Below are 20,168 nucleotides of genomic sequence, written 5' to 3'. Positions count from 1 at the left end.
GATACAGTTCATTTTTCTGTTGAGATGTGTTGACACACAATCAGCTGGAGTTCTCTTTATACTTTAAGTTATAGATAAAACCATTTAGTTCTAGTATATAAACTGATGTTGTCAACTGTACTGTATGCCTTCCAGTAGCTCATTAGGGTGATGATGTCCTGTGTTTGTCATGAGGGTTAACTGTTAATGAACATTATTTTTAGGAAATACACTTATTTGATGAGAAGATTGATACCACCAAACTGGCTCTGTCCAAAGTTGAAAAATCTGCCTACCAATACCTATAAAATGTGTTAATTTACATGTTATATCTTCTTTGTTTAATCTGTACACAAAGAGAAATGTAAAAACTACAAGTGGTGCTTTAACGGGGAGTGAAGTGCTTGTCATCACTGTGAGGTGTCCAGGAAGTCACCGTGCACAGCTGCTGGTTGCCAAAAAATGTACGGCACGCAACTTCCCATAAAACCACAAATTGTCTCTTTAACATTTTTGTTTGTGTATGAATTAAACAGACAAGATATAACATGTTCATTAGTGAATTGTAGAGGTGTTGTTAGGTATTTCTGAACGTTGGACAGAACGAGGCTAGCTGTGATGAGAGTGGTACTGATCTTTTCATCTAACTCTCGGCAATGAGCACATTTCCCAAAATTCCTTTAAAGTTGAGAGGAATGTCATTGCCTTGAATATGGACCTGTGAAGCCCTTGTAGACCATTCTTTTGATTAAGAGTGACACAAATAATCTTGCCCATATCAACAAGACAAATTCTTGTTCGTGTAGTGGTGATTAAAGTACTGTTTGGAGTCAGTAGAAGGAACAAGGAAACTGTTAACTAAGCATGACACGTAAATCCAATGTGTAGAGTGGAAAAGCTTCATTAGGAGTGCTGGTCCTGCTGATATGTGTTTGTGTGTGTGTGTGTGTGTGTGTGTGTGTGCGTGCGTGTGTGTAGAAGTAGCAGAACCAGAGGCCTGAGGGATTAGCAGGAGAATGAAGCTTCTCTCCACTCTTCTTTGAATTGTCTTCAAATTAATACAGCAGATAAGAATTTCGACACAGGGATAAAAATAGGGGCTCCTCTCTTCTAGAAATGATGAGTGTGACTTAATACACCCTCATTTACACACAGCATATAATTTCACATGCACACAGCTGCTCACAAACAAACCTCAAATACTACACACCCTATTAGAATGCACACATGGACATCCAGAATCACTCACCTTGTAAAAGCAGACGGATTGAACACGTGTGCACACCAAAGTAACCTACAAAAATCCAAAAGCACAGCACATAAAAAGCTTGTTGCAAATGAAGCTGGGCTGCAGGGAAGACATTAAAACAAGCAATGTAGGAAGGATGGCTGGAAGGAAAGAGGAAGACCAGATTATGCTGCTAATCATCCCTAAACATTCTGGTCAAGAAGCTGATCCCACAAGCAGCGTGAAAATCCACCGCCAACACAAACAGACAAATATAAACACACAAAACTGTAGAAATCCCTCACTGAAAAAAGCTATTAAATAAAAGAAGAGACTGGAGAACAGAGAAAATACTAGTCTACTGTTACTGTCCTTTGTATTCCTGTGATTTGGCAACACATAACACTGCACATTAAAGTATCACAAGTAAAAGTACTTGTTCTGCAGAGAAATGTCCACTGACTGATAGATCAGTATAAATCACATGAATAGATTGTTATTACGAATGTGTCAATGTCTAAGTAGCATTTTACTGTTGTAGTTTGTTGAGGTGGAGCTAGTTTTAACCACTAAACTACCTAACTCTATATATTTAGCTAGGTTAGTCCAGTGGTTGGGTCCCCCCTAAAGAGTCACAATATCAATCTGAGGGGTCATGACATCATTCATGGGACAAGAAAGAAGAAAAAACAAAATTCTGCTACACAAATGTGTTTTCTAATCTTTGCTGTTTTGGGTGAAATGTTACATCAAATCTTACTTTTGCCTCTTTGAGCTCCAAACTATTATTTAAATGAAACTACATGACAAGTTTAGAGGGGAAATGTCTGTTTGGGAGACCTGCTAACAACTCATAGACTTATGAAATGTGACAAGGAGCCCAAACTGCTTTTTTTGTAAGGGGTCACGAGTGAAAAAGGTTGGGAACCACTGGTTTAATCTTTGATCAATCAATGAAATTTATAAGTTTGTGTTTTTATCTAAAATCTTAATCTGTAAAGTAACTAGTAACTATGGCTGTCAGATAAATGTAGTGGAGTAAAATGTGCGTTTCCCCTGAAATGTAGTGGCGTAGAGGTAAAACATTTTTTTGCAGAAAATGGAAATATAAGTAATATAAGTACCCTAAAATTTCACTTAAGTACAGTACTTAGCGTAAATGTACTGTACTTCGTTACTTTCCACTACTGCCCTCTGGTGGCCATATTTAAGTTCTTTGTCCTGCACAGTCAACACCTGACTGTCAAAAGAAGTGAGCAGACATGGTTAATTTCTGTTTGACTGTGAACTCATCATGGCATCAGTGATCCATTCGATTGATTTTGTTAATAGACTATGACAGCTTTTTAGCTATCAGACAGCTCCTGCTCAGGTGAAAACATTAAAGGTTCATTAATAAAGATTCATTAACGCAATCTAAATGTAAAAACTGGATACAAACATCCAGATGATCAATAGCACCCGTCCTCTCATACTCTAATCAGCAAACCAACGCCTCTTAAACAAAAGCAGTCTTCTTGTCTGGTTTAGGGTCTCGACTACAAATCAAAGCCATCCGATCATGCTTCATTCAGCACACTGATGCTCTGCTGCTGTTGCCTGCTATTTCAGCAGCAACCACATTACTCTCCATTTTAATAAGGTTTACTGTGTGTTTGAGACACACCCACACACACATCCTTGTACTTCTACCTTTGTCAGAACTGTCATTGACATAATGCATTCCCTAGCCTCATACCCTAACCATCACAACTAAATGCCTAACCCTAACCATAACCTAATTCTAACCTAACCCCTAAAACCAAGTCTTAACCTTTAAACAGCCCTTTGAAGTTGTGAGGACCGGCCAAAATGTCCTCACTCTGTAGGTAAAAAAATGTGTATCAGTCACACACATAAAAATAGAGCCTGTATCATGCAATGCCTTGTAATGTGTATGTAGTTCGGATTGTCATGTACTTGACTTACAAAAAACTTATACTTATCTGTTTTTTAAGGTTTTTAAGGTTTGTGTTACAAACAAAGATAAGTGTGTTTTCGTATATACAATATAATAATAATAATAATAATAATAATAATACAACTTTATTTATAGAGCACTTATCAAAACGAAGTACAAAGTGCTTCACAACAAGAGAAATAAAATACCACAGTGAATGATGAAATATAAAGAAATAAAATACACAAAAGCAATAAAATAAACAGCCAGTTCAGGTAAAATCAGGATATGCTTTCTGATAAAAATGTGTTTTGAGAAGAGACTTAAACGAAGACGCTGACTCAGACAACCTAATTTCTTCAGGCAAGGCTGTTACAGAGCCTCAGGGCCCTGATAGCAAAAGCAGAAGACCCTTGCCCAAAGATCTCAAACTACGCCATGAAGAGCCTTAAAAATAATCAACAAGATCTTAAAATCAATCCTAAAACAAACAGGGAGCCAATGTAAAGAGGCTAAAACAGGTGTAATATTTGTCATGTATGTAAATGTAGGTTGTACGGTGTCATTGTATGTCTGTGTTGTAAAAGCAGGAAATGTGTGTGCGTGTGTGTAGGTTAATGCTCCTTATTGCGTTGCTGTGTTAGAGTGAGAGGAGGAGCTATTCTCATCAGGAGCCTTTTAGAAAGGTAATTGGTTGAGCCAGTAAAGGTCAGGGAGCCCAGCAGGATGGAGACTAATGATCCAGGACTCCACATTCTGCTTTAACCTTCCAAGTCCAAGCACATTTTGGTAACTTGAGCTCTAGTTTCACGTTCTAGGCTTTCCATCGGTTTCAAAAGGATGCATATATTACATTAGCTATTTTTTTAACTCCTTTTGGGAAAATTAAGTGAAGAAAGTAGGTTTTGGTATCGTCGAGAGGCTTTGAATCTATTATGGGTTGTGTGGGCAGCTCTGCTAAATAACACAAACACTTTATAGCTCCATAACTGTCAGCTCGGCTCAGTAAAGTGCCTTGACTCACGGCAATGAGCGTCATTGAGTTTAGGGATGGTCTCCTTGGTGTCTTGTTTTATTCATTGTTCCTGTACTCTGATCTTGTCTCTTTAGTCATTCATATTCCCTCTGAGATGCGGTTTTAAGATGCGGCTGTTCGCATGCAGCCTCATTGGAAGAGCTGAGTCACGCAAGTCAAATGCAGGAAAGCATTTGTATAAACAAAAGAAGTTTGAGTGACTCAACAGGATGAGGCAAAGTATGGATTAATTCCCTCGCTCAAGGTCACATTGGCATTGTACGGATGAGCTTAGTAGAACCAGAGAAGAGGAAAGGCACTACAACTGCAGAATTACTAGACCAACACTGAAATCAAAAAACTAGACTAGAGCATTTTCTAAATTAAGTTACAACTTGTTCTACACTGTAGGATTCAGCAGGGAAACAAAAATAAGTCTACAGCCATGTTAGCGGTTCTGTGAGGCTTTACCAAGTTACAGCGCTGCTTTGTACTACATGCTAACGTTAGCATGCTAACCATGGATGTACTATAGGAACTGGATACCGGACTCTTAAAAATGGCACACATTCATTTTGTTAAAAATTACTTGGCAAGCACATGAGCCAAAAATGTTTTCTAGCTTCCAGGTTTACGTCCACGTAGTGCAGTCCACTGTACATGTGCATTAGTGTTTCTCCCGCTCGGCCGACAGACTTTACATTGGGATGACATCACACAAATAAAAGCTACTTTTCTGGGCTCTGGGTAAGTTCTACAAATATAAAACCTTCATGGATTACATTTCATAATACAAAGCGTAATAATTTACCTTGTTTGCGGTTCGAGATGTCCTGACAAAGGTTTTACAGATGTCTCATTTATAGTGGTGGTCTATAGGTAAAACTTTTTCCCCTGCGGCCCAAAAAAACGTTTTCTCCATAGGCCACCATTATAAAAGAGACGTCTGTAAAACTTTTTGACAGGACACCACAAACTCTAACAAGGTAAATTATGACTCTTGTGAATTTTTTATCCATGGAGGTTTTATGTTTTTAAAACTTTCCTCAAGCCAATAAAAGTGATTTAAAAATCTGTGACGTCATCACAATGTAAAGTCTATGAGCCGAGCAGGAGGAACTTGTGGGTGGGACCAGCTGGAGAAACACTACTGCGCATATTCAGTGGGTCGCATACCCACTTTTTTGGTGTATGCGCCAGGCAAGCAATTCTCATTGGACTGAATAGGCGCCATCTTGGGTTCCGGTATCCAGTTCTTATAATACATCCATGGTTCAGACTGACAATTCTAACATGCTTAAGTTGGGCAGATACAGTATGTTTACCATGTTCACCATCTTAGTACAGCAGGTTAGCATGTTAACTTTTGCTAATTAGCACCAAGACATGAATGTCTTCACCAAATTTTATGGCAATCCATCCAATAGTTGTTGAGACATTTCAGTCAAAGCCACAAAGGTCAACCTTATAGTGGCGTTACAGGAAAAGTCAGGGGTTTACTAGTGTGAGACCAACATCGCCTTCCCTGGTGGCACACCGCTAGTGTAGCTAAAAAAAGACAAAATATTAAATACATAGTATGTATGAATAAATGAGTATTAACAGAGACAATTGTTGACCCAGAGGGGAAACTCTTTAATGGCTTAAAGAGTTTGCCCTCAGGGATCAATAAAGTATTTCTGATTCTGAGTTCCACACAATCTCTGAGGTGAATTTCAAGTGTATAGCTTACACCAGTGGCATCTAACTACAGTATTTGCCTTCTGACATTCCTTAGCTATCAAGGGTGTTTGAGTGCCTGTTCATTTACAGCTCAACAGAATGAGTGACCAAGTGCTGGGCCAGAAACTTGACAGGGTGAGAAGTGGCCAGGAGAAAGCTTGAATTTTAGATCATTTCTTGGTTACGTGTGTGGATTGTATTAACAATGTACTCTATTCATATTTTAAATATTCTAGCTGTAATAATTTTCCTGCACACTGCTGATAGGTGTGTTAATACGCACGCTCTTTTGAATAAAGCAAAAAGGCTTTGTCTTTATGTAAAGCACTGTTTTAAAACTGGTCTACATATTTATGTCAGACATTGGATCCACTGAAGTGAAGAAGGAAATAGTAGAAAGAAACATCCACTACTAAAACCCACTACTAAGAATAACATGACAGATTAAAATACTAAAATATTCTATCAAATAAGATTTATTCTTCCAAAATAAAATCACATTTGTTATGACGCACATGTTTCTGTAATGTACATTATAACAGCATTTTGAAATGTTTTAACCCTGTCTAGAACAGCAATATTAATATGTATAAGGAAATTAAAGCATTTAATACATCACAGACATCTTGATGGCTTCTGAGAAAATTATAAAACACAAACAAAAACCTTTTTTTAAACAAAAAGCATTCGTGAGCTTATTCACATTTTTTAAAAAAAAGGACAGCCATCCATTTCCTGTTTTTTTTTGTCTTCCAAGACTAAACGGTAAGGAAAGTGCTACAGTTACACTGATATCAAACTAACAGAGCCTAACATACAACTAATCTAGAATAGATTAAAATGACATGAAAATTAACTTCTTATAAAAATGCTTTTAGCACTTTTTACAAGTCAGTACATAACTCAATTGCTTGCTCACAAAATGATTCATAAACTGGATTCTCAAGGAGTGTAAAGATATTATCTGTTATTCAAAGAATATATATTCCTTTCTTTGTGTTTTGAATCATTCAGGTGGTTGGGTTGGGATTTGGTTTGGGGTGGCTGTAGGAGGCACAACCTACCTGGCCCCAAACAGAGGAAACAGGATGCCAGAGTTTCGCAGACGGAGCGAAGAAACAGGTACCCCTGGACAACAGAATAAAACAAAGTTAATTACCAAAATAAAGACATTGTTTTTACTATTAGAGATGTTTAGTATATATACAAATAAATCTTTATCAACGAATTGTCAAAGTGAAGTGGCTATACTGAATCACCATTGTCAATAGCTTTAAGCAGTGGAGCTCCTTACTGGTGACTGATAGCACAGTTGTCAGCGCAGCTGTGATTCACAGTACGCTACTTCCTTGTTAAAAGCATATTAAAAGACTGCGAAAGTCACAGAAACTGATAAGTCGTAAATAAGTGGCTGCTGAGTTATTAACCTTATGTGTAGTGCTTATATAGGCTAATTTTGTACTGAACGTAGCCTGGACTAGCAACAGACTTTTACGTACTACTGAAGACCGTCTGAACGTTGCAGCCGTATGTACGGTGAAGCGTTTACCTACTGTTGTACAAACTGAAGTGCCTTCGAACAGTGATGCAACCACTTAGCTTCGGAAAAAAAAGGGAATGAACTACATAAACAGTGACTATGAACCACCACACCTCGCTGATATTAACACTTTTAGTCTCGTGTGTGCAATAAAAGTCCAAGAAGCCTGCATGTTATTATTAACCATCACCCATTTGGTGATACCAGTGCATCACCAAAAATGAGTCTTGCGATGCTACTGTGAGTTGTGGTCAGAGGTGTGCTCTGTTGGACCTGCACCCACACCTGACATCACTGTCAGGTGTGGGTGTACTGCGCACACGCTGAGTACACTTAAACATTACAGCAGTAAAGTAGAAGCTTTAACCACTGGAGGTCAGTAAAAGAAAGATTCTTAGCTGGTGTTAAGTTAACTTTTTAAGCTTCCAAGATTTTTCCGTAATAATAATAATGATAAAAAATAAAATAAAAAACCTCCTAAAAAACTAAATAAATAAATAAATAAAACAAAACAGAAAATAGTCATGCTGTTCCATACTATGCCAAGACTCCACACAGTGTTTTTTCTCTGAGGAGCAGCTCAACAAAAATACTGACTGTTTCGTATGTAACAAATATGTTGAGCAGACAAACTGTAGGTACAGCAAGAGAGATATCACGACAAGGGACCATCGCTGACTTTGCATTTGCGAGTGGGGATATTTTTTTATTTGAGTCAAGTTTCTGCAATGTCAAGTTTCTGAGGGAAGCCAGCATAAAAGTCTCAGGGCATGCTGGGAGACAAAATACAGAGATGAGACGTAAGTATGAAGGGGAATAATTGCTATTACCTACAGGGAATATCATCAGCAGATTGTCAAATTTGCTGTCTGTATGTAGTCACACGTTTTCAGCAACACACACACACACTCAAATATATATTCTAATCTGTCATGTACTAATTGCTGTTTCTACCTTGTATTTTTATCTGTATTTGTGCAGCTGTGTAAAGCACTTTGTAACGCTACAGTTCACAAAAAGCGATTTGTAGATCTAAATCTGCCTTGACCCACTTTGTTTTGCTTTTTTCATTAAAACTGTGCAAGTAGAAGCATGGTGGAGCATCAGTGTATCGATATCAGGGCAAATGCAATGCAATGAAAGCAGCTTGTTGGGTCAAATAGCTCTGGTAGCAGATCTAATTGAATCTGTGTCAGGTTCTCAGTGCAGGTACAGTGCAGGTACATTCACCACTGCAAGCAGCAGGATGGAAATTAATATGTACTCTCTGCATCCACAGACAGTCTAATTTCATTGAAGGCTTCTCTCGCTCTCTGTGTACATGTGCAGGTTAATGAAGGTCATTGTATAATCCTATTAGAAAATGAGTGTGTGTGTGCAAGAGACAAGAGAAGCCTGTGTGTGTACATTAGGACTTTAGTTCCAGTGTTATCTTTCTACAATTTGGAGGAAACGATAACTACTCTTACAAAATGATTAAAGCTCTATGTAATGACTTGTAAAAATTAAATGTTTATATTTTTACTATGTAACAAAGCATTTTGCTTAACTTAACCTTTCAGAATATCCTATTCTGATCTATGGTCTACTATGGTCTCTAATACTTTAGCCTGGATTCTTTAGGTCATGACTTATGTGCACATTGTGTACTTAGTACAAAGTAAATCGGTATGTGTGTATTGTACCCTGGCCCAGGTCAGGGGTGTGGAGACTTAGGGTCCTCAGGACTGTAGGTGGCCTGACCAACAAGGGGGCAGTGACCTGCTGCCGGTGCTGTTCCTCTTCTGGTGTCAGACAGCAGGAGCTAAAATTAATGCTGGATGGAGTTGGTGGAGGAGTCATGCTCAGTGTCTGAGAACAGAGTAAAGTTTCTTTAATGGACAAAAAACAACAAGTACTTTACAAAAATCATGAATCCACAGTGACTTTGCTTCCATAAAACCAAACACAACTGATGTCTTCTCACTTTAAGATCAGTTTCACAGTGAGCTGGGGTTGTCTTGGTCAGGATCAAATCTGGAGGGGCGAAAGGGTTGGAGGTGGGACTAGAAGGGTTGGTAGGAGGCGATTTATGGGTCAAGGCCCAGCCCAATTCACTACAACTGAGGGTCTGGCCATTTAGCAGAGCATTGAACGGGTGGGCGTCCTTACCCTGAACAAAACAAAGCAATAAATAAGACTTTAGTAGTGTTTGTTCACACTATTCTGTTTTTTGTAAAACATAAAATCTCTTTTTGTCCACATATAGCACTATATGGCATTATCTATCTTACCTCATTTATACTTTATTTAAATTAGGTAATTGCAGTGGAAAGCAGTGTGAATCACCAATCCAGAACACAATAACTAAATTAAGATAAACACTGATTAGCCAGTCTTAACTCTATTAAGGCAAGGCTCCAATTACTAAAATGGTCATATACTGTATGTATAAACTGTTTGGCTTATGTTTATTAGTGTAGACTCAATTAAACCAGTTGACACAGCAAAAATCTTTAAAATTACCACTTCATGCTCAATTTTTTTTTTAGCTTTTTCAGCTGGTGCTGCAATCCAGATGTTGACAAACAAACCAACAGCACGGTGAAGTGCCATACAAAAACTGAAATCATCTAAGATTTGCAAATACGTGGAATGAGTGGAGGTGTGTATGTGGACAAGGTCAGCGTCAGGTGGTCATACCTGGAAGTCAGGGCTGACCTCAGTGTCCTCAATAAACTCCAGGGCAGGCAGCTCTTCCTCTTCAACCGGAGACACCAAGAAACTTCCTATTTCCTTCAGAATCATATTTCATTAACAAATGTAACTGTACAGTGATCTTTAGGGTTTTTTTTTTTAAACTGCATGCTGATTCATTTGTTCATAAACCAACATACACTACATCCTCTAATTGTATGTGATAGTGCACATTCGGTAATAGTGATTTCAGCTGGTGGCATTGCATATATGAACATAAAAAGGCCTGTCACCTAAGCCTACATAGAAGTTGTTCATTTACTGCAATAGATTTATTACCATGTTAACTCAGATATAGTTCTAACTGCAGGGTTTCCTGAAATACCAAATTAATGGCTGCCTCCATTACCATCAGAAGAAAATATTATTCATGAACAAAATCTTAACCTTCAGGGGAAAGAGGCCCTATTTAAAGACTGCAAAAGGTCACATTTCAATCAATGTACTTTTTAAGACCTTAATTTCATAGTGGAGATACCGTGAGGATCTGTCAGACTTAGCAGGTGAATGTGATTAATGGTTCAGGCTAACCCATTAAATGATCAAATCAAAGTAATTATTCAGAGCAGCATGTTGTAATATTGGGTTACAAAAAAGAAAACGTTCTGAATTTTTCTACAACTTGTAAATAGCACAGCTAGGAAAGTACAACTGACTGAGCTAGACTATCTAATTCCAGCCTTTGTGCTAAGGTAGACTAACATGATACAGCAAAGAAGCATATTTCAAAATCTGAGTGTTATTGTAACTGGTTAGTCATCAGGGGATTGCTATATTCACGGTGGTTTACTGTTGCTTTATTCAGTTTGTTACATTTATTATTTCATTGTTCTGCCATTTTTGTTCAGTCTAGTTCCATCTGTGCTTGTAAAAGTATAATTTTTATTTCATCATTGTGCCTCCAACTTTTAATCAATATACAAATAAATCAAACAAACAAACAAAAACTCTGGTACTTTTTTAATGCAGTCATAGACAGTAACACTGCAAAATCTCCTTTCCTATATGTTTACTTTAACAACCATCCACTCATTAACGTAAGAGACACAATCTTGTAATCCAATATCCATTAAACAGCCCACTGATTGGCTGTCATCTTATTTATTGGCCAACAACAAGCTGTGACCTTCCGAACAGTGTGACTATACATTAAGTAGCATTGGACTGCAACCCACCCCCCTTCTGCAAATGAATGTGTGTGTTTGATGTAACTGTGTGTTTGTGTGTGTGTGTGTGTGTGTGTGTGTGTGTGTGTGAGTGAATGTGTTGAGGGTGCGTGGTGCTGCACTGACAGTATGGCTGGTAAGATAAGAGCTATGGACAGCTGAGAATAAAAGCTTTACAGCAACATTAAAATACTGGGTGAGAAAGAGGAAGTGAGCGCGGGAGGGAGAGAAGAGACAAAGAGAGTGCACTCATAGATAAGAAACAATTGAGACATAAAGCTGCAAATCCAACACAAACATCCAAGTAACCCAGTACTGACACTAATGTTTTGTTTGGCTGTACTGCAACCTCAAAGATTTTTTACATGGAACAGCAGCAGCTAGCTCTGTGTGTGTGTGTTTGGAGTATGTACCTTCAGTGAAGCAGACACGGACTGTTCAAGCATGTTTGCTGGCTTGGGGGAGGAATACGTCTCCTCTTCTACCTCTGGCAGGTCAACCATTCCCTCCCCCAGGTAGAGACTCACTGGGCTGTCCTGGGCACAAAGCTACAGAAAGAAAAAGAAAGTATACAGTACAAGTAAGTTGGTGTATAGATCAAATATAAATATATTCTACTCATTCCATGGCCACATAAACATTTGTCAGTTGTCGGACTGACCCATAGTTACCCCAACTAATAACTAAACTGAATTGAAAGTATTAATGAGGCAAACTATTATAGTTACTTCTCTTTATCATCATCATCATCATCAGGTACATATTTAATGCAATGATTTAGTACAGTGGGTTAAAAGTTGACGACATACATAGATGTGTGAGGTGTGCTGGTATATCTTTAATATACATTATATTGCCAAATGTTTTGGGACGTCTGCCTTTACATGCACATGAAGTTTGATGGCATCCCATTCTTAAACCGTAGGGTTTAATATGGAGTCGGCCCACCCTTTGCAGCTGTAACAGCTTCAACTCTTCTGGGAAGGCTTTCCACAAGGTTTAGGAGTGAGTTTATGGGAATTTTTGACCATTCTTCTAGAAGCGCATTTGTGAGGTCAGGCACTGATGTTGGACGAGAAGGCCTGCCTCGAAGTCCCCGCTCTAATTCATCCCAAAGGTGTTCTATTGGGTTGAGGTCAGGACTCTGAGCAGGCCAGTCAAGTTCCTCCATACCAAACTCGCTCATCCATGTCTTTATGGACCTTGCTTTGTGCACTGATGCACAGTCATGTTGGAACAGGAAGGGGCCATCCCCAAACTGTTCCTACAAAGCATTAAATTGTCCAAAATGTCTTGGTATGCTGAATCATTAACAGTTCCTTCCACTGGAAATAAGAGGCCAAGCCCAATCCCTGAAAAACAACCCCACACCATTATCCCCCTCCACCAAACTTTACACTTGGCACAATGCAATCAGGAAAGTACCGTTCTCCTGGCAACCACCAAACCCAGACTCATCCATCGGATTACCAGACAGGGAAGCGTGATTCATCACTCCAGAGAACACGTCTACACTGCTGTAGAGTTCAATGGCGGCGTGCTTTACACCACTGCATCTGATGCTTTGCATTGCACTTGGTGATGTACGGCTTGTTTGCAGCTGCTCAGCCATGGAAACCCATTCCATGAAGCTCTCTACGCACTGTTCTTGAGCTAATCTGATGGCCACACGAAGTTTGGAGGTTTGTAGCTATCGACTCTGCAGAAAGTTGGCGACTTTTGTGCATCTCAACATGCACTGACCCCGCTCTGTGATTTTACGTGGCCTACCACATCGTGGCTGAGTTGCTGTTGTTCCCAATTGCTTCCACTTTGTTATAATACCAGTAACAGTTGACCGTGGAATATTTAGTAGTGAGGAAATTTCACGAATGGACTTATTGCACAGGTGGCAACCATGCTTGAATTCACTGAGCTCCTGAGAGCGACCCATTCTTTCACAAATGTTTGTAGAAGCAGTGTGCATGTCTAGGTGCTTGATTGTATACACCTGTGGCCATGGAAGTGACTGGAAGACCTAAATTAAATGATTTGGAGGGGTGTCCCAATATTTTTAGTATTTTAAAAAGACACCTGTCAGCCAATCAAAAACTGGTATTTTTCATGACCTTGGTACAAATCAGTTTGTTTGTGTGTGTGTGACTCACTGCTGCACTGGCTGCAGGGCTGCATGCTGTCCCGTGGCCCTGGCTCAGCAGGACAGTGTGGATGTAGATGTCTTTATCAGTACGTGTGTCACACAGGTAGAGCTGCAGCACATCTCCAATGTAACAATCCAAAGCACCCACCAGGGTGCGATCACAGCACAGCTTCTGGAAAGAAGCAGTGGCCTCCGCAGTCCAGCTGCCCTACAAGAGCCAACACTCCTATTCATACAACTCCATGACAACGGAACATTTCGTAACATCTGCAGCTTGACAGTTTGGATTCATTCACATAAGCAAGCGCAAAAATATGAGCAGCTGCAAGAAGCAAGATACAGTTAGTACAAAAAACTTACTTGCTACAGTCTGATAACGATGCATGAAAGAACATGAAAGTCTACAGGACTAATACAGGATGGATGCCAGATACAGTTAACCACTGGGGTATTAACAAAAAGTTAGTGCAGGCATTTGCTCACATATGCTAGGTAACTGTGAATGTATTATTAGATATGCAAACAGACTCACATTGGTGGGTTTAATTCCAGCGAGTGATGACGGAACAGCTTGTGCTGGAAGAACCGAATAACATGACCTGAGAAACAGAGAGATGAACTGTAGAGAGCACAGCAAAACACAAATACTGATCAGCTTAGTAGCAGCAGTGGTAGTAGTAGTTGTTTTGTTTAACTGTTTAAATGTTTGAGATGCCCCTACTTGAGGAACTTGAGGTTGGCTGTCTGTACCACGGTAATTTCGCCAAAGTCGACATAGTACACCTCGACCTGAGTGGGGCTGATGATCTGATGGATCACCACCCGGTAGAACCACATTCCTTTGGGTGACACGCAGCAGACCTGACCCCGTCGGACAAATCGCTCAGGGAGGCGGTAGCGCCCTGATACCTCAGGACAGGTGTAAGATCGTCTTGAGGAGACAAGAAAAAAATAGGAGACACAAGATGTCATTGATCATAGAGCAGCATCAGGAAGCTCAAAATGTTACTGTTTATGCTGAGACAGTGTTGAAGCAGTGTTGATTCAATTGTGTGATGTTTTACAGCATAGTTTTGTGATTTTTTAAATAATGCTTCCATTAACCGTCAAACAGTCCCAGCTTTAACTGCCAGCAGATGCTGCCAGTGTTTGGTTTTATGCTGTCTTCCAGACAATTCAATATGATTATACTGCAGTTTCAAACAGGACCCATAATAATGCAGCTGGCACAACAGATACAGGAAGTGTTAGTACATTATCTTTTGAATAAGCTGCCACTAACATGTTCACCACCTCATCTCAATCATCATGTCCTCCATAGCTCTGGCCTCCTCACTCTCGCTGAAGCGGATGTGGAAATGTCCAGGCGACTCCACTTGTTCCACGAGGACTTCTACCAGCTCACGAGCACCATGGTGCGTCGGCCGTTTGAGACGTTGACTCTGCAGGGCATCCAGGGGCACCGCAGGGCTGCAATGCACCTGAATGGCTGGGTACATCTCAGACATCTACAGTCGGACACACAAAAAGCAAAGTGAGAGTGGTGAGCTGTACACAGCAGGGTACACTGATAATGGGGCACTAAACCTGCTTGTTAAGTGCAATCCATGATTTGCACTGGCATCACACCATGTAATGCTCTAATTACTTAACAAAATCTTTATTAGGTCCCCCAAAGATTGTCCTTAGAGCCTTATAATGTAAAATAAGAAGAAAAAAGATGTTGCTTAACCATTTCTTGGGTCTTAGAGTTGTTACTGGTCTCTAGCTCCTCATTCTTGTCATCTGCTGTGATATTCTCATCGTATCCTTCCAGTTTGCCTTCCCAAGGAGACTCTCCACAGCTGAAGTAGTAGCTCTTAAATGGCAGCTCCTTTGAGTCTATAAAATACAAAAAAATAAAACATTAGTTGAAAGCCATTGTGCCACAAGAATGCTTTGTCACATGATATCTTACAATTATTACAATAGGTCATTGGTTAGAAAAGATTGGTTATTGATTGAAGAAACAAATACAGACTAGTGTCCTAATGAGACACTGGCAGCAGATAAATAACTTTATGGAGGAGGGGGAAAAAGGGGGGATGGGGAACTCCAATCTTAAGATCACCTCCATAAACATAACATTTATATTTACACCAATATTAATTGGTGATAGCACTGAGTGTAACAACAAATTAATTGTCTGTGTCCACTATTTTCCACCATTTCTCCAAGCCAACCTTATGTGGAGTGCTTGGTTACCCATGTGAAATAGTTTTCACAGTAATATAGCTCCAATATACATTTTGTAAAACAAACCTATATGAAATACCTGGCATTACACCTATTGAAGTAATTAGTGTGATATTGACTGCTGGTATTTGAACATGTGCACATACACACCTGATTGTGTAATGTCATTGTCCTTTATGTCCGTGACTATCCAGTGTTGTCCATTGTCACACTCTGCAGGTTTCAGGTGGAAGGTGTCACTCATGGCACTGACCAGTTCAGTGACACTGACAAAACCGCTCTGTAGCAGCGGCACGTCCTCACCAAAAAGCCTCTGTGGAGCAAAAACCAATACAGGGAAGATTCCCCAGTAAGGTCACCACACATCTTTCATTATCACCTGAGCTCTGCTCCATTGCACAGAAACAGTTTGTACTGAAACTGATTGCTTCCTAGTCAATATTAGAGACAGGTAGGCTAAATGTGAGGGAGTTACTTTCTAGATCAGTAAGAAAACCAAAAAAGTGAAGCCAATAATTTTTATTTAGCTGAATCCTGTTCCTCAAATGAGTGCATTCTTAAACTCTCAACCCCATGACTAATTTGTATTAAACTCTCATGTGACACCATGGAGGTGAACAGGAGCACTGCACGACTATTTTATTTTTTTGTACCTTGTACTCAGCAGGCAGATCATGCACCGATAATCCACCACTGGTCTGACCTACAACCTGCAGAGGGAACATATGAACATATGTGTTTCATTACACGTGTCTTGATTACCTTCTGTACCAAAATAATTCTTTCCATGAAAGCAAAGCATATTAATAGAATATGTAGTCACTAATGACACTAATCTGCTTATAAACTAGCAGGAAGTCTGACCTTCCGTAGCTTGTCCTTCAGCTCCTGACTAATGGTGCCAGCGACTCCATTCTCCAGGATTTGTTGGCGAAGCTCCTCCTCCAGCTGATGTAGAATTTAAATAGAAAGAACAAAGATACTTGTACTTAAAACATACAATTGTACACAAAATCCCCCCCATTGTTAATGATATCATTCAGTGATATAGAATTATTTGTTGTATTTCTGCTGTCACAATTAATCCTGACCAATCACTTTCTGAATATTTAACAAAGCTCCATATGACAACAAGTCTATAGGTTGTAGCTGCAACACACAACTGTAGATGTAACACACACGCACAACTTTCCTACACCAATTTTCTATTGCTTCTCATACTAGTTTTCTGTATTTTGCCATCTGAAGTTTTGTCTGTGTATCCAGTTTATGTAGTAAGACCTGATGATAATGGAAGAATCCATAAATGCTCCTTCAAAATAGCCATGTGTGGTCTCTTTTTCACCCATTTCACGTTCTCATGTCTTGTTCCAAGCAACAAGATGAAGGTACCACGTTTTCTTGTTTTAAATGAGAACAAACCTTGAGGACACGTTTCTCAAAGAGGCGACCTTCCTGGCAGAGCTCTGGGTCCGCTTCTGGGTTCTTCTCAACCATCTCTGGCTTGTTACTAACAACTGTTGACTCTTTATGGACAGGGCCCAAGGTAGTCTCAGTAGCGGGCTGGTTCAGAGGACCCTGTCTCACCGGGACTTCAGTTGGAGTAAACCAAAAAGGTATTTCAAAAATTAAGATAACAAGGCTACAAAAATAGAGGGGCCTGCTCAGTGTTTTTCTGTCCAAAACTTGCAATAAAATCATTATATGGAGTTTGTACAAGGTGTTAGCTTGTCATTACTGACATAATAACCCTATTTACATTTAGCCAATCCATGCACACTGGGCAGATTAAATAGCTATCCAATCTCAATAAAGCCAAGAGTAAATGCAACCAAAAGACACTGGATATGGATTGCTTATAGAGACACATTCTAGCAAGATGTTCAAAATCTCTAAATGCATCAGTGTCTCCAGAAACTGATGGATTTACTGCCTGTGTAAACCCACCTCTCTAATAACACACCTGGGTGTATTGTTGGTGTCTGAGCTCTTGTGTCTGGCTGTTTGGAGGCTGACTTGTCCGTTCTAGGCGGTTCTGACTTTATTGGTCCAGTCCTCCTTGGTAACCCGGACGGTCTGAGCAGCGGCCTGGGCAGCGGCCTGGGCAGCGGCCTGGGCAGCATATGTTCCCTCAGGGTCAGAACTGAGCCCAGCCTGCCCTGGTGGATAAGGATCAGATCTGACGCTGCCTCCAGCATTTCTCCAGTGGAGTAGAAGCCGTAGTTTTGGACACGCAGCGGGTGGCCGAAGCAGCGCAGGAAGCTAGCCTCCAAATCACACAACCTGAGTGGACCCTAGGAGAACAGCCGCATTGTTACTTGAAACATTTTGCAGTAAAAGTCATATAAAAAAAACATAAACACAACAGTCAGTCAGGCATCTACCTTTTAATTGATTTAGTAGGGTGTGTTTGAATGGTGCACTGCAAAAAAACCCATAATTCTTAAAAATTGCTCTAATTTTTAATCATATTTGTCCCATTTTAAGGGGAAGGAGGGTTTGCTTAGACAGTGTGATTCTGGTTCTTCATAGCTTTTAATCACACAACTGAAAAACAACAGACCCAAACAGCCCATCTCATTATGGAGGATACATGAATGTAAAAATACAAGTTTACAAAGAAACTTCCCAGGGTAGTTCAAGTCATACCTGGGCAAGCAGTAGGCGGAGCTGTGCCCTCAGATGGGCAGGGAGAGCCAGAGGAGCACGACCTCTTCTGGGAAGGACCACAGAGGGGGACAGGTAACAGTAGCGGGGCGAGAAGTAGCTGACACCTCCCCTCCTGACCTTCTTGTTGGACTTAGACGTGCGCTGCTTAGCTACCAGCTCCTCTATGTTTCGGGTGGACTCGTCGCTAACAGCTGCAATGGCAGTCATAACGGTGACAGCATGAAGTATAAGACCTTGTTCAGGTGTTTGATAGGCAGATGTTTGAGAGGACTTATGCATCAAACACTACTATGATTTAGTTTATTTTTTTCCTCAATATTGAACTTAAACAGTATTAAAATACAAATACATGCTCAAATGAAAAAAGGGACTCTACCCTTTAAAAATGAGCTGCCATCTGCCCTGAAGTTAATTGACACCACGTCAGGCATCTCCTTCACCATATCCATAATGTTTCTGAAGCCCAGGAGTTTCAGGGGCATGGGATGCCCCAACATGGTGAGATAGTCTTGCCTGAGCTGCTCAGCGTCCAAGCCCTTCTTCGATGAAATGAGCAAGGAACGAACATCCCTCTTCAGCTTTGCCAAAACGTCTTCCTGGTTCATCTTTGCTACTGACATCTGAAGAACACAGCAAGAGGACAAATGAAACAAAACAGTGTACATCCTGAACCTAACCACGTGGTTGGACTACCAGAGAAGAGGAATGTAACTAGGCAAATACTGGAGTGTTAATTGTTTTGACTCAGTCTTGCTGTCAGAATAAAATGTATTGAATGACCTTTCTTTAACACAAAATCTTATGGTCGAATTTTGCACTTAAATTCATCTTTTTAAATAATGTTAAAAAAAACTTATAAACGGATAAAACTGTCAGGAGATGATGGCAGTTGAGGTTATGAAAAATCCAACCTATTCGCTTTCGGCTTAATCTTTAATTGTTACCTTACACTTGTATAGTACCATGCAACTTGACCTTTAATGTCATTACAGGTCACACAAACCTTGAAATAACACCCTCACGCCACACACACGGGTAAAAACTAGCTTAACGCTCCATCTATTTCCACAAACACATCACCGCCGATTGCATGTGACAGCAAGAGTTTACGCTAACGTTAGCCTCCACGTTGCTGAACAGGAAACGTGTAGTTTGAGCATTTAATCTAGTAAGATAGTCAGATGCCACTGCTGCAATTTTAAATTAATTAACAATGTCGTTAAATACAGACACTGGGCAGAGCAGTCTTGTCTTATTAAAATTGTTTCAAAAGTATTGTGGACATAACGTTACCTCAAGTGTTCAATATCTTTGCCGTATCCTCGCACGATATCTGAACCTTTCGTTTCCTCCACTCTCTCCACACCTGTTGCTAGCAGACGACCACCTTACACGTTGTTGTAAAAACAGCACTTTGTTTGCAACAGGTAATTGCACAATAAAAAAAAAAACACAAAGCCGTTTCTTTCAGTTACCTCTTGCACGTTACTGTGGCAGCGCCGCGAACACAGATCGTTTATTGTAGGAGCGAATATGACTAGCTCAAAAGAACCGTGCAGTAAAATGCTGGACGATACGTATATTATCACCTCAGTCATATCAATATTTTCAAGTCTTGATATACAGGCTTTACAAAGGTTTAATTAAAAAGAAAATCAGAACTGTCGAGTAACCCTCCTTTCATAACTGCAACGAACCTAGTTATATTTATTTTACACAGACCAGTACAAACAAACAATATTATTTTTAACACTTTGGTTGCGTTTTGAGATAAACTATAATTCAAATTTAAGTTTAT

At 39.9% G+C, this 20,168-nt stretch overlaps 1 protein-coding gene across 9 annotated transcripts in view; it reads right to left on the bottom strand.

The window, feature by feature from the left end:
* The window catches only part of tdrd5 (tudor domain containing 5), a 47,624-nt gene extending 27,676 nt beyond the window's left edge, over positions 1–19,948 (bottom strand). For 2 of the 9 annotated variants that reach the window (XM_044200160.1, XM_044200162.1), the window contains exons 1-15: positions 19,664–19,947; positions 18,747–18,990; positions 18,350–18,561; positions 17,664–17,994; positions 17,123–17,292; positions 16,565–16,648; positions 16,354–16,410; positions 15,851–16,013; positions 15,198–15,346; positions 14,759–14,973; positions 14,187–14,396; positions 13,998–14,064; positions 13,473–13,673; positions 11,739–11,873; positions 1,229–1,273 (exon numbers count right to left, since the gene is read on the bottom strand). In XM_044200160.1, the coding sequence (XP_044056095.1) occupies positions 1,229–1,273; positions 11,739–11,873; positions 13,473–13,673; positions 13,998–14,064; positions 14,187–14,396; positions 14,759–14,973; positions 15,198–15,346; positions 15,851–16,013; positions 16,354–16,410; positions 16,565–16,648; positions 17,123–17,292; positions 17,664–17,994; positions 18,350–18,561; positions 18,747–18,990 (2,283 nt within the window). In that variant the 5' untranslated portion in view covers positions 19,664–19,947. Of the gene's footprint in view, positions 1–1,228; positions 1,274–6,927; positions 7,012–9,108; positions 9,275–9,389; positions 9,576–10,105; positions 10,199–11,738; positions 11,874–13,472; positions 13,674–13,997; positions 14,065–14,186; positions 14,397–14,758; positions 14,974–15,197; positions 15,347–15,850; positions 16,014–16,353; positions 16,411–16,564; positions 16,649–17,122; positions 17,293–17,663; positions 17,995–18,349; positions 18,562–18,746; positions 18,991–19,373; positions 19,523–19,663 lie in introns of those variants that run through there. The other 7 variants (XM_044200154.1, XM_044200157.1, XM_044200156.1 and 4 more) reach the window with 7 other exon arrangements.
* Positions 19,949–20,168: the final 220 nt, after the last annotated feature.

This window comes from Siniperca chuatsi, linkage group LG6 (genome assembly GCF_020085105.1).
Source record: "Siniperca chuatsi isolate FFG_IHB_CAS linkage group LG6, ASM2008510v1, whole genome shotgun sequence".
NCBI lineage: Eukaryota > Metazoa > Chordata > Actinopteri > Centrarchiformes > Sinipercidae > Siniperca > Siniperca chuatsi.
Note: the sequence above shows the minus strand (reverse complement) of the source record. Positions and strands in the feature narration are given on the sequence as shown.